This window comes from Schistocerca nitens, chromosome 12, assembly GCF_023898315.1.
Source record: "Schistocerca nitens isolate TAMUIC-IGC-003100 chromosome 12, iqSchNite1.1, whole genome shotgun sequence".
Taxonomy (NCBI): domain Eukaryota; kingdom Metazoa; phylum Arthropoda; class Insecta; order Orthoptera; family Acrididae; genus Schistocerca; species Schistocerca nitens.
Window position 1 is genome coordinate 9,403,192 of NC_064625.1, and position 14,427 is coordinate 9,417,618.

Here is a 14,427-nt window from a genome sequence, read left to right on the forward strand (position 1 = left end):
ACTGTAAAAAAAATTGAGCGAGTGGTGACGGCAACGTACTTCCTGGGTAACGCTACCTCTTTCCTCCCGAATGAACAACTTTCGAGGGATCTGTAAACTCCAAAATGTCGCCGACTTGCCGGCTGCCGCTTATCGCACATAGGCGAGCGGGACTAGGAAAGGTAGCAAAGAAAAGTCACACGAGAGAAATTTTGGCAAAAAAATAAGGAATTACAGATGTTGAATAATGTTACGTTGATGACATATGGCGAAAATTTGTGGCAGCAGTACAGAATTCAATAGTTAGAGCAACCATACTACAGCAGAGAAAAGGTCGGCACGAGGTAGAGCTTCCGAGGGCCGCCGCCAAAGACAATGTACCGGTGGGGTGGCTCCCTACATTCGTCAGTAACTAGCAAATGCTGTGGATGGGAATTACCCGGCAAAGTCTTATTCCCCTTCCCAATCTCCGTACACAGTTACAACTGTATTATTTCAGCAAGTTACAGACTGACAGTTTGAATACTGCAGTTAATTTCTTGTGGAGCTTCACTGCGTTCTTAGAAGTACAGGAAGCTGGACAGTGGCTACGCACTAGACATCAGTATCTCTTTCCGTGTAAAATTTCAGTGTATCACTATTCCTCCCGAGGCCCGAAACTGCACCACACACATCCGACCTGCGTACCAGCCATCAGCTCTGTCCCTGCCACAGAGGAGGCCCACGTTACAGTCCCATCACCACCATAGTAGTCTTGCTCTTCCATTCCTCCTATCAGTTACTCTCATTTTTCCTCCCGCACTTGACAGGTCCATTTTTCTGGTCAAATGTTCGAAGATTGTGAAAATGAGATTCCTATCAATCGCACAATGTATTTTTGGCTTAATATTCGTAGCCAAACAAAGAGTGGAAAATGGACAAATAGGGTATCCAATATATCAGGGTGAGATCTGGTTTTGCCAAAAAATAATTAACTGCTTGAAAGTAATCAGTGTAATTACGATGCAATTTATTAGTTATTTGTGAGAAAATTAAGAGCCATTGCTACGTATGCAAACAAAGTGCCAAAAAATATCACCTCACAGCAAAAATTGAAACTTCTTTGCTGTCTCTCTATCTACATAGTCTTGACAGTGATAGAATACAGACTGATATTGAATATTACATTTTGTGCTTTCTGAACAAAACCTGAAAGTAAAAATATTTCAAGGAAAAAAATATGGTCAAATGTTTTGCGAGATGATTTGTACAAAATTAAAAATGAGAATACATTAGAAAAACATTTAATGCAGCTTCGAATAATGCTCAAAATCCCATTAAGAAAATGAGGTGACGACTGACAATACAAAGTTCAATGTTTAAGTTAGAAACTTAGAATTTTAAATAGTACTAGGGGACGTATGCCTGATGAATTTTCACTCAGTTGTCATGTTATGTCACTAAAATCTGAAGTCACAAATGTGTTACAGAGAACTGAAATAATAGAGTGAAGAGATTATCTGCCTTCCTCAAATAAACTTGCCCGGACATTGCAAAACAATATCACTGCATTGCAATAAATATACATATTGTGTCAAACTGAACCTGGAAACGTTAGACTCGTAAGGACTGTAAAGAACCAGGAAAAAATTCAATCATACATTCTAAATTTGCACAACGGTATACATATTACCATCTGCAAAGCTGAGAGAGGGACCCTAAAAGTTGCTCACCTGCTGCGTCTTCTTCATCCGCTGTGCAGTTCGGTTCTCCCGGGCCATTTGCAGGTACGGCGCCTTACGCTCCGACGGTAATGACCTCCACTTCTTCAGGATCTGTTTCGCTCGATCGTTCCAAGCTGTCAAATTGTAGCAATTGATGCAGACGATTAGTTTTGGGCAGTTTAGGAGCTCGATTTTAAGCTAACACCGAATGTTTCGGTGGTGCAAGGAGGAGATGACGAATCAAATTTCAATTTCTTATTTAGCAAATATCAAAACGAAATAACCTGAGAAGTGGCGACAGAATACAAAATAAATTATACCCGATATCAAACTTTGGAAGTTGAAGATTACTTTCCCGAGAAGTGACAATAGAATACAGTGTAAACTGTACCCAATAACAAACTTCGGTAGTTTGAGATTACTTTCCACTGACAAAGAGTTACGAGATCAGGAATGTGAAGCAAACTGGAAGCATTTGTCCAGTGAAGTCAGGACCAGGCATTTCTCCATCCCACCAGAGAAGCATAGCAATACAGCTAACGACAAAATTCTAAGGTTTCCATCCAGTTCACAGTGTCGAAAAACTGTAACACTTCGACACGTGTCAAGTTTTGTATTAGAATCGATAGTAAGAAGGATTCGTGACAATTTTCTCAGTGGGCACAGGGGCTGCCAACTGAGTTTGGTGTGGCAGTGGCAGACACTCTGGCCAGGTCTGCAGAAGGAAACGATTGCGGCTATCGTACCGACAGTACCCAGTCACTGGGGCATACCGGATCGCGTAAGCGGGCGGCCATCCTCACGTCCACAATTTTTTGCTACTCACCATTGACGAGTTACGCACCTGTCGAGTAATCAGTTTTTAGACAGTGCTACCCTACTGCAAAACTGAGAATGTAGCTGTGATATGAGTTCTGGTGGAAATTGTATTAGTTATGTGAATTGGGAGAGTGTTGGCAGAAGCTAGGCACAATTTCTTACCAACAATGTTCTTAGCTGAGTGTGTACAGTTCGTAAGAGATTTGTAAGTGTTATGTATTGTTAAGTTACCAGCAAATACTTACTATATTTACATTTTAGCAGTTTCAGACTCTGGACAGTAAGTGATTCAAGTGGCTGCACTTACGTTCTACACTCTTCTTGGAAGTCTCAACGGTCATCTACTTCAGTGCCACAAACCCCTCCCCTCTACTTTCCCCTACCGCTGCTTTGCTGTCATTTTTAATCGATAATTTATGTGTAGTTTACTGTGTCATATTAGTTCACTCAGGTGCGAACAATTTATGCAAGCACAAAGAAACAACTGTACTAAGTAACATTTCCTTACCTTTTCAGAATGCAAAAATTGCTACTCATATCAAAAAATGTTACATGTAGTAATTTCAAATACTGTGGAACTTGGCTATAACATCGTTCAAAAATTGTGCTGTTATCAACTAGTGTCGTAACAGATTTGTGGCACATAGAAGAGAACAAATTTATTTAGTCTCATTTTATTTTACATACAGAAAGAAAACTGGCGTTCTACGGATCGGAGCGTGGAATGTCAGATCCCTTAATCGGGCAGGTAGGTTAGAAAATTTAAAAAGGGAAATGGATCTGTTAAAGTTAGATATAGTGGGAATTAGTGAAGTTCGGTGGCAGGAGGAAAAAAGAATTTTCGTCAGGTGAATACAGGGTTATAAATACAAAATCAAATAGAAGCAATGCAGGAGTACGTTTAATAATTAATAAAAAAAAACTACGAGTACGGGTAAGCTACTACAAACAGCATAGTGAACGCATTATTGTGGCCAAGATAGACACGAAGCCCATGCCTACTACAGTAGTACAAGTTTATATGCCAACTAGCTCTGCAGATGACGAGATTGAAGAAATGCATGATGAAATAAAAGAAATTATTCAGGTAGTGAAGGGAGACGCAAATTTAATAGTCATGGGTGACTGGAATTCAAGAGTAGGAAAAGGGAGAGAAGGAAACATAGTAGGTGAATATGGATTGGGGCAAAGAAATGAAAGAGGAAGCCGCATGGTAGAATTTTGCACAGAGCATAAGTTAATCATAGCTAACACAAAGTTAATCATAGCTAACACATGGTTTAAGAATCATGAAAGAAGATTGTATACAGGGAAAAACCCTGGAGTTACTAAAAGGTATCAGATAGATTATATAATGGTAAAACAGAGATTTAGGAACCAGGTTTTAAATTGTAAGACATTTCCAGGGGCAGATGTGGATTCTGACCACAATCTATTGGTTATGAACTGCATATTGAAACTGAAGAAACTGCAAAAAGGTGGGAATTTAAGGAGATGGGACCTGGATAAACTGACTAAACCAGAGGTTGTACAGAGTTTCAGAGAGAGCATAAGGGAACAATTGACAGGAATGGGGGAACGAAATACAGTAGAAGAAGAATGGGTAGCTTTGAGCGATGAAATAGTGAAGGCAGCAGAGGATCAAATGGGTAAAAAGACGAGGGCAAGTAGAAACCCTTGGGTAACAGAAGAAATATTGAATTTAATTGATGAAAGGAGAAAATATAAAAATGCAGTAAATGAAGCAGGCAAAAAGGAATACAAACGTCTCAAAAATGATATCGACAGGCAGTGCAAAATGGCTAAGCAGGGATGGCTAGAGGACAAATGTAAGGATGTAGAGGCTTGTCTCACTAGGGGTAAGATAGATACTGCCTACAGGAAAATTAAAGAGACCTTTGGAGAAAGGAGAACCACTTGTATGAATATCAAGAGCTCAGATGGCAACCCAGTTCTAAGCAAAGAAGGGAAAGCAGAAAGGTAGAAGGAGTATATAGAGGGTCTATACAACGGCAATGTACTTGAGGACAATATTATGGAAATGGAAGAGGATGTAGATGAAGATGAAATTGGAGATATGATATTGCGTGAAGAGTTTGACAGAGCACTGAAAGATCTGAGTCGAAACAAGGCCCCCCGAGTGGACAAGATTCCATTAGAACTACTGACGGCCTTGGGAGAGCCAGTCATGACAAAACTCTACCATCTGGTGAGCAAGATGTATGAGACAGGTGAAATACCCTCAGACTTCAAGAAGAATATAATAATTCCAATCCCAAAGAAAGCAGGTGTTGACAGACGTGAAAATTACCAAACTATCAGTTTAATACGTCAAAGCTGCAAAATACTATCGCGAATTCTTTACAGACGAATGGAAAAACTGATAGAAGCCGACCTCGGGGAAGATCAGTTTGGATTCCGTAGAAATATTGGAACACCTGAGGCAATACTGACCCTACGACTTATCTTAGAAGAAAGATTAAAGAAAGGCAAACCTACGTTTCTAGCGTTTGTAAACTTAGAGAAAGCTTTTGACAATGTTGATTGGAATACTCTCTTTCAAATTCTGAAGGTGGCAGGGGTAAAATACAGGGAGCGAAGGCTATTTACAATTTGTACAGAAACCAGATAGCAGTTACAAGAGTCAAGGGGTATGAAGTGGAAGCAGTGGTTGGGAAGGGAGTGAGACAGGGTTGTAGCCTCTCCCCAATGTTATTCAATCTGTATATTGAGCAAGCAGCAAAGGAAACAAAAGAAAAGTTCGGAGTAGGTATTAAAATCCATGGAGAACAAATAAAAACCTTGAGGTTCACCGATGACATTGTAATTCTGTCAGAGACAGCAAAGGACTTGGAAGAGCAGTTGAACGGAATGGACAGTATCTTGAAAGGAGGGTATAAGATGAACATCAACAAAAGCAAAACGAGGATAATGGAATGTAGTCGAATTAAGTCGGGTGATGTTGAGAGAATTAGATTAGGAAATGAGGACACTTAGAGTAGTAAAGGAGTTTTGCTATTCGGGGAGCAAAATAACTGATGATGGTCGAAGTAGAGAGAATGTAAAATGTAGACTGGCAATGGCAAGGAAAGCGTTTCTGAAGAAGAGAAATTTGTTAACATCGAGTATAGATTTAGGTGTCAGGAAGTCGTTTCTGAAAGTATTTGTATGGAGTGTAGCCATGCACGGAAGTGAAACATGGACGATAAATAGTTTCGACAAGAAGAGAATATAAACTTTTGAAATGTGGTGCTACAGAAGAATGCTGAAGATTAGATGGGTGGATCACATAACTAATGTGGAGGGTAGGTACTGGGAGATGAAGAAGCTTGCACAGGATAGAGTAGCATGGAGAGCTGCATCAAACCAGTCTCAGGACTGAAGACCACAACAACAACATTCACTCTTAAGCGTACATGAATACAATCTTATATGTAAAAACAAAGATGATGTGACTTACCAAACGAAAGCGCTGGCAGGTCGATAGACACACAAACAAACACAAACACACACACAAAATTCAAGCTTTCGCAACAAACTGTTGCCTCATCAGGAAAGAGGGGAAGGAGAGGGAAAGACGAAAGGATGTGGGTTTTAAGGGAGAGGGTAAGGAGTCATTCCAATCACGGGAGCGGAAAGACTTACCTTAGGGGGAAAAAAGGACAGGTATACACTCGCACACATGCATATATCCATCCACACATATACAGTGTGTGCGAGTGTATACCTATCCTTTTTTCCCCCTAAGGTAAGTCTTTCCGCTCCCGTGATTGGAATGACTCCTTACCCTCTCCCTTAAAACCCACATCCTTTCGTCTTTCCCTCTCCTTCCCCTCTTTCCTGATGAGGCAACAGTTTGTTGCGAAAGCTTGAATTTTGTGTGTGTGTTTGTGTTTGTTTGTGTGTCTATCGACCTGCCAGCGCTTTTGTTCGGTAAGTCACATCATCTTTGTTTTTACATATATTTTTCCCACGTGGAATGTTTCTCTCTATTATATTGAATACAATCTTAGGCATACATGAATACAATATACCAGGTGTAGAAGTACGAAACCGGATAAACAATATTTCATTCAAAATAATCTCTATTGCTGTTTATACATTTCTCCTACCTCTCCGGCAGGCTATGAATGCCAAGTTCTTTTGAAGTGAACCAGTCAGCGAGCCATTTTGGTACATTTTCATACACACTGAAGCACTGTTCAGCGAGAGCATGTCTGAGTGATGCAAATAGGTGATAATCAGATAGAGCTAAGTCTGGAAAATAAGCCAAATGCCCCAGTATTTCCCAACTGAACGCCTCGAACGTTTCCCTCACTTTTTTGCCGTGTGTGATGGGGCGTTATCATTGAGCAACATCACTTTGTGTTGCCTTTTTCCACATAATGCTCCATTTAAATAGAGTTTTAGCAGCTCATAGATGACACCCTTCTGATTCCACCAAACATAGAGCACTGTCTCCTTTCCAAATTGATTTGGTCTTGCAGTGGATGTCGATGGTTTGCCTGGATTCACCCACGATTTACAGCACTTAGGATTCTCAAAATATATCCATCTTTCATCACCCGTCACTATTCAATGGAGAAAATACTTTCTTCTGTATCTGGTGAATAGCATTTCACAAGTGGTTTTTCTGTTTGCTTGCTGTCTTTCAATCAGTTCATGCGGAACCCATTTTATCACTTTCTGCACCTTTCCCATAGCTTTCAACCAAAGAGAAACGGCTTTCTACATCACATTCAATCGCTCCTGTTGAGTTTGGGTATTATCTCCATCCAATAAGCCTGCAATTCATGGTTTTCCAACTTTTTCAGTGGTTTCCCGTGTTTGTCATTTCTCACGTCAAAATGACCACTTTTGAATTTTTTGAACCACTCGAAATGCTGTTTTCACAAGAGCACGTTCACCGAGAGTTTCGACAAGCATTTGATGTAATTCTGCAGCAGTTTTCTTCAATTTATAACAGAAAACCAACGCTGTCAACAAATTGTAGTTCGTAGGCACAAAACTCGACATGTTTACGGGTTTGAAACAGATATCAATGTATGGAACTTGGGTTACTGCGTGTCGATATTCATCGTCAGCTGCTACAGGAAGCAGATGGCGCTGTAGACGCGGTCTCACGGGCCCTACACTGACGGCTAGCACCATCTACAGGGAAATTCCAGTTTCATATTTCTACACCTGGTATACAACAGTATGCAGTGTACTCTCTAAAACTCTTTACTTAGGAGTGAAGTAATCAGTCATTTTCCTCTGCTGTCTATTTCCCTAATATACTATTTCTAAATTATATTTATCTTCAATTATTTCATTTGCAATTTCACTGCTCCCTCCCCTAACTTTAGAGAACATGTCCACAATTATAATGGTTTCGAAAGCATCACTCACAGCAGAAATAAGCACTTTATTTATTTCTTCTTCTTCTTCTTCTTCTTCTTCAACTCCCTCGCTCACTTCACAGTTGCCTTGACCCTTCACTTCATTTGCAATTTTATCTTCAGTTCGTGCTTCAATTGTAACAAGGTCATCATCTACCGTTGCACACATTTCACAGTTAAGCTGATTGAGACTATGACAGCTGATTACTGGCAGCAATGCAGATAGCGGCAGATCACCAGTGTCATCGAATACGTCTTCACTTTCGGCAGCATTTATTTCTTCAGTTGTGATTCCCGCACGACGCAAACATTTCATGATAGTTTGGGCAGTGAGCTACCTCCAAGCTTTGGTAATGCATCCGTCAGTATAACAGAATAATCCTGCCTCACTTTTCCTCAATGCACTGTATCTCTTTCAGTAATATGAGCTTACGATAGTGGTATATCGGACTCCTAATTAGTCCTCGGTGCGTGGGCTGAAATACGCTTGTCGTATTTGCAGGGGAAAAAAGCAAGCTTAATATTGTCCAGACCAGAAAATGCAAGATGCGCTGGAGAGTTGTCAACAAGAAGCAGTATCCTCCTTTTCTGACTTCTAAGCTCCCGATCCCAACACCTTATTTCTGCGTCAAAGAGTTCGGGGGTCATCCGGGACTTTTTATTAGCATTGTAATCCACTGGCAGACTTTTTACGTGCTTAAAACAAATAGGATTTTTTGATTTACGTATCACAAGGAATTTTTCCTACTCAGTTCCATTTGAGGTAGCACAAAACAGAACTGTTATTTGTTCTTTAGATAACTTGCCACTAACACATTTTTGGCTCTCGAATTTCACAGCTTTGTCAAGTGTCAATTTAAAGAAAATGACAAGTATTGTCTGCATTGTAGGTGTCACAATCTGCATGTCCTTCACAAATTGTAGGCCATACAGTAGTGAGCCTTTGTTGGATTGTTCCAGTATTCACACTGTTGGCTTCACCACTCACACTGCCAAAAGTAATGCCATGACATTGCTCGAATCTGTCAATCCAGCCATTGCTGCACACAAATTGCTCATCTTTTAATTCCTCTGCAAATTCTTCTGCTTTCACCATAAGGAGATGTCCACTAATGGGTACACTGATGCATCTCTGTTGCTTAAACTACTAAAACAGCACTCCATCCGTGTCGCTCCGTTCAGCTTTTCAGGACCACATACTTTTAGATCCATTTTGTTGAAATGCAGTAACAATTTTATCCTTATTCTTCTGAATCATTTGGACTGGGGAATTTATAAAGCCAAATTGACGACACGTCAACCTTTTTAGCTCCATTCTCGATTTCACAAATCACTTTCATCACTTTTTTATCCACTGTTAAAACTTTTCTTTTACTGTCCATGTTGTTCAAAAATGTACGTACTTTGTAGCCTGTTATGGAAACTGATATCACATGAACTGTTACAAGTTCTGCGATTGTCACCACTACTGTAGTACGAACACGCTAAGCTAACACTGAGGTGACGAGTCAATACTAAAACTATCGCTGACAAGAGGGCAGAGGGGGGACACGTCAGGTTGCCATATTACAACAGGTTTCCTTCTACAGTACATCAATTCTTCAAAAATCTTGTTGCTAAGTGAAGCTGAAATGACGTTATATACGAGGTACACGCATATACACTCCTGGAAATTGAAATAAGAACACCGTGAATTCATTGTCCCAGGAAGGGGAAACTTTATTGACACATTCCTGGGGTCAGATACATCACATGATCACACTGACAGAACCACAAGCACATAGACACAGGCAACAGAGCATGCACAATGTCGGCACTAGTACAGTGTATATCCACCTTTCGCAGCAATGCAGGCTGCTATTCTCCCATGGAGACGATCGTAGAGATGCTGGATGTAGTCCTGTGGAACGGCTTGCCATGCCATTTCCACCTGGCGCCTCAGTTGGACCAGCGTTCGTGCCGGACGTGCAGACCGCGTGAGACAACGCTTCATCCAGTCCCAAACATGCTCAATGGGGGACAGATCCGGAGATCTTGCTGGCCAGGGTAGTTGACTTACACCTTCTAGAGCACGTTGGGTGGCACGGGATACATGCAGACGTGCATTGTCCTGTTGGAACAGCACGTTCCCTTGCCGGTCTAGGAATGGTAGAACGATGGGTTCGATGACGGTTTGGATGTAGCATGCACTATTCAGTGTCCCCTCGACGGTCACCAGTGGTGTACGGCCAGTGTAGGAGATCGCTCCCCACACCATGATGCCGGGTGTTGGCCCTGTGTGCCTCGGTCGTATGCAGTCCTGATTGTGGCGCTCACCTGCACAGCGCCAAACACGCATACGACCATCATTGGCACCAAGGCAGAAGCGACTCTCATCGCTGAAGACGACACGTCTCCATTCGTCCCTCCATTCACGCCTGTCGCGACACTACTGGAGGCGGGCTGCACGATGTTGGGGCGTGAGCGGAAGACGGCCTAACGGTGTGCGGGACCGTAGCCCAGCTTCATGGAGACGGTTGCGAATGGTCCGCGCCGATACCCCAGGAGCAACAGTGTCCCTAATTTGCTGGGAAGTGGCGGTGCGGTCCCCTACGGCACTGCGTAGGATCCTACGGTCTTGGCGTGCATCCGTGCGTCGCTGCGGTCCGGTCCCAGGTCGACGGGCACGTGCACCTTCCGCCGACCACTGGCGACAACATCGATGTACTGTGGAGACCTCACGCCCCACGTGTTGAGCAATTCGGCGGTACGTCCACCCGACCTCCCGCATGCCCACTATACGCCCTCGCTCAAAGTCCGTCAACTGCACATACGGTTCACGTCCACGCTGTCGCGGCATGCTACCAGTGTTAAAGACTGTGATGGAGCTCCGTACGCCACGGCAAACTGGCTGACACTGACGGCGGCGGTGCACAAATGCTGCGCAGCTAGCGCCATTCGACGGCCAACACCGCGGTTCCTGGTGTGTCCGCTGTGCCGTGCGTGTGATCATTGCTTGTACAGCCCTCTCGCAGTGTCCGGAGCAAGCATGGTGGGTCTGACACACCGGTGTCAATGTGTTCTTTTTTCCATTTCCAGGAGTGTACATTTGTCATTTTAAGCACAAATGACAAGTATGTTCTTCCGAGGAATCGTGACGTTATAGTCGAGCTGTCGTGGTAACAGATATTGTTATAAGAAAGTTCAACTGCACCTGTGCTTATTGGATCTCCACCAAATTCCCAACAGTCTACTATAAATTTATGTTTGCTTTACAATCTGCAAAAGACACAATAAAAAAGTAACTGAATTTCCTATGAATCGGATAGATAATCAACATAAATAAATCTGTAACTTTTAGTACCAAAATCCAACAACTATCCAAGACAGACAAGTGGGAAATTTTCATGGACCCTTGTCACTGACTTTCATAAATCAATACACCAACTAAGCAATTCCAAAACAGAGAACTATTTTTGACTCAGTTAATTTCATCATAAAGGATTCAACAATCGAAATCAAAATGCCACTGCTTTCACTATCGAACAGAATATTAGATGAAGTAATTTTCCCAGGATGTCTTAAGCTCACAGTTACATTACCTATGCGTAAAAAAAAGGTGATAAAAAGCTCCCAAATAACCACAGACGCATTTCAATAATAGCAATCACATCCAAAATAACTGAAAATTTTATGCATAAACAGATATACAGGTATTATGAAAGCAACAAAATTTTAAATGCACAACAGTTCGGATTCAGGTCTCTTCTATCAACTGTAAAAGCAATTGAAGCTTTGATGAATGATGTTCACGAAGGATATGAAAAAAGGCTATCGATGTCTGGAAGCATCTGATTCAGCGTCACATGACATAATCATCAAAAAGTTGGAATGTTATGGCATAGAAGGTAACTCACTCTGTTTATTCGAATATTATTTAAGCAAAAGGTACCAGCTTGTGCGCGCAAATAAGCTGAGATCAGCAATACTCCCCAATAAAAAGAGGAATACCCCAAAGAAATGTCTACTTAATTACTTTTCAAAGTATTATGCTTATGACATGACATTAATAACCACAGGTGAGAATTTACAAAGTGTGCTAGCTAACAACACAGTAATGATACAAATGACTAGTCACTGGTGTCATGCCAATCAGCTGTGCATAAACCAAACAAAACAGAAGAAATAATTTTTAATCTAATGGTAACCAAAAATTAAAGTAAAACAGTAAAACTACTGGACTGTTCATAGACCAAATTCTCTCCTGGGAAGAACACACATTATCTGTGCAGCAAACTCCCTCCCTCCTGCCTCCACCATATAAATTAAGGAACAATGTTAACAAACAGTTGTTAGTCCAGTCATGTTTCATTTTCTTCCATTCTCATCTGCAGGATGGGATATTGTTCTGGGGCAATTCCCCAGGACCAAAATGTATTTTCAGGTAGCGGAACAGTCACTCACTCACTGCCTTTCTCAAGAATTACTATAGTCCATAGTAGTAGTAGTAGTAGTAGTAGTAGTAGTAGTCTTCAGTCCTGAGACTGGTTTGATGCAGCTCTCCATGCTACTCTATCCTGTGCAAGCTTCTTCATCTCCCAGTACCTACTGCTACCTACATCCTTCTGAATCTGCTTAGTGTATTCATCTCTTTGTCTCCCTCTACGATTTTTACCCTCCACACTGCCCTCCAATGCTAAATTTGTGATCCCTTGATGCCTCAAAACATGTCCTACCAACCGATCCCTTCCTCTAGTCAAGTTGTGCCACAAACTTCTCTTCTCCCCAATCCTATTCAATACCTCCTCATTAGTTACGTGATCTACCCACGTTATCTTCAGCATTCTTCTGTAGCACCACATTCCAAAAGCTTCTATTCTCTTCTTCTCCAAACTAGTTATCGTCCATGTTTCACTTCCATACATGGCTACACTCCATACAAATACTTTCAGAAACGACTTCCAGACACTTAAATCTATACTCGATGTTAACAAATTTCTCTTCTTCAAAAACGATTTCCTTGCCATTGCCAGTCTACATTTTATATCCTCTCTACTTCGACCATCATCAGTTATTTTGCTCCCTAAATAGCAAAACTCCTTTACTACTTTAAGTGTCTCATTTCCTAATCTAATCCCCTCAGCATCACCCGATTTAATTTGACTACATTCCATTATCCTCATATTGCTTTTGTTGATGTTCATCTTATATCCTCCTTTCAAGACACTGTCCATTCCGTTCAACTGCTCTTCCAAGTCTTTTGCTGTCTCTGACAGAATTACAATGTCATCGGCGAACCTCAAAGTTTTTACTTCTTCTCCATGAATTTTAATACCTACTCCGAATTTTTCTTTTGTGTCCTTTACTGCTTGCTCAATATTCAGATTGAATAACATCGGGGAGAGGCTACAACCCTGTCTCACTCCTTTCCCAACCACTGCTTCCCTTTCATGCCCCTCGACTCTTATAACTGCCATCTGGTTTCTGTACAAATTGTAAATAGCCTTTCGCTCCCTGTATTTTACCCCTGCCACCTTCAGAATTTGAAAGAGAGTATTCCAGTTAATGTTGTCAAAAGCTTTCTCTAAGTCTACAAATGCTAGAAACGTAGGTTTGCCTTTTCTTAATCTTTCTTCTAAGATAAGTCATAAGGTTAGTATTGCCTCACGTGTTCCAACATTTCTACGGAATCCAAACTGATCTTCCCCGAGGTCGGCTTCTATCAGTTTTTCCATTCGTCTGTAAAGAATTCGCGTTAGTATTTTGCAGCTGTGACTTATTAAACTGATAGTTCGGTAATTTTCGCATCGGTCAACACCTGCTTTCTTTGGGATTGAAATAATCATATTCTTCTTGAAGTCTGTGGGTATTTCGCCTGTCTCATACATCTTGCTCACCAGATGGTAGAGTTTTGTCATGACTGGCTCTCCCAAGGCCATCAGTAGTTCTAATGGAATCTTGTCTACTCCCGGGGCCTTGTTTTGACTCAGGTCTTTCAGTGCTCTGTCAAACTCTTCACGCAGTATCTTATTTCCCATTTCATCTTCATCTACATCCTCTTCCATTTCCATAATATTGTCCTCAAGTACATCGCCCTTGTATAAACCCTCTATATACTCCTTCCACCTTTCTGCTTTCCCTTCTTTGCTTAGAACTGGGTTGCCATCTGAGCTCTTGATATTCATACAAGTGGTTCTCTTCTCTCCAAAGGTCTCTTTAATTTTCCTGTAAGCAGTATCTATCTTACCCCTAGTGAGACAAGCCTCTACATCCTTACATTTGTCCTCTAGCCACGCCTGCTTAGCCATTTTGCACTTCCTGTCGATCTCATTTTTGAGACGTTTGTATTCCTTTTTGTCTGCTTCATTTACTGCATTTTTATATTTTCTCCTTTCATCAATTAAATTCAATATTTCTTCTGTTACCCAAGGATTTCTATTAGCCCTCGTCTTTTTACCTACTTGATCCTCTGCTGCCCTCACTACTTCATCCCTCAGAGCTACCCATTCTTCTTCTACTGTATTTTTTTCCCCCATTCCTGTCAATTGCTCCCTTATGCTCTCCCT

The 14,427-nt window shown here is 41.5% G+C and overlaps 1 protein-coding gene across 1 annotated transcript in view; it reads right to left on the minus strand.

Annotated features, from left to right (window-relative positions):
• Nucleotides 1–14,427, minus strand: part of LOC126215310 (histone-lysine N-methyltransferase 2D-like) — a 459,193-nt gene that overhangs the window by 310,252 nt on the left and 134,514 nt on the right. The window contains exon 27 of the mRNA XM_049941991.1: nt 1,692–1,816. Coding sequence (XP_049797948.1) covers nt 1,692–1,816 — 125 coding nt within the window. The remainder of the gene's footprint in view (nt 1–1,691; nt 1,817–14,427) is intronic.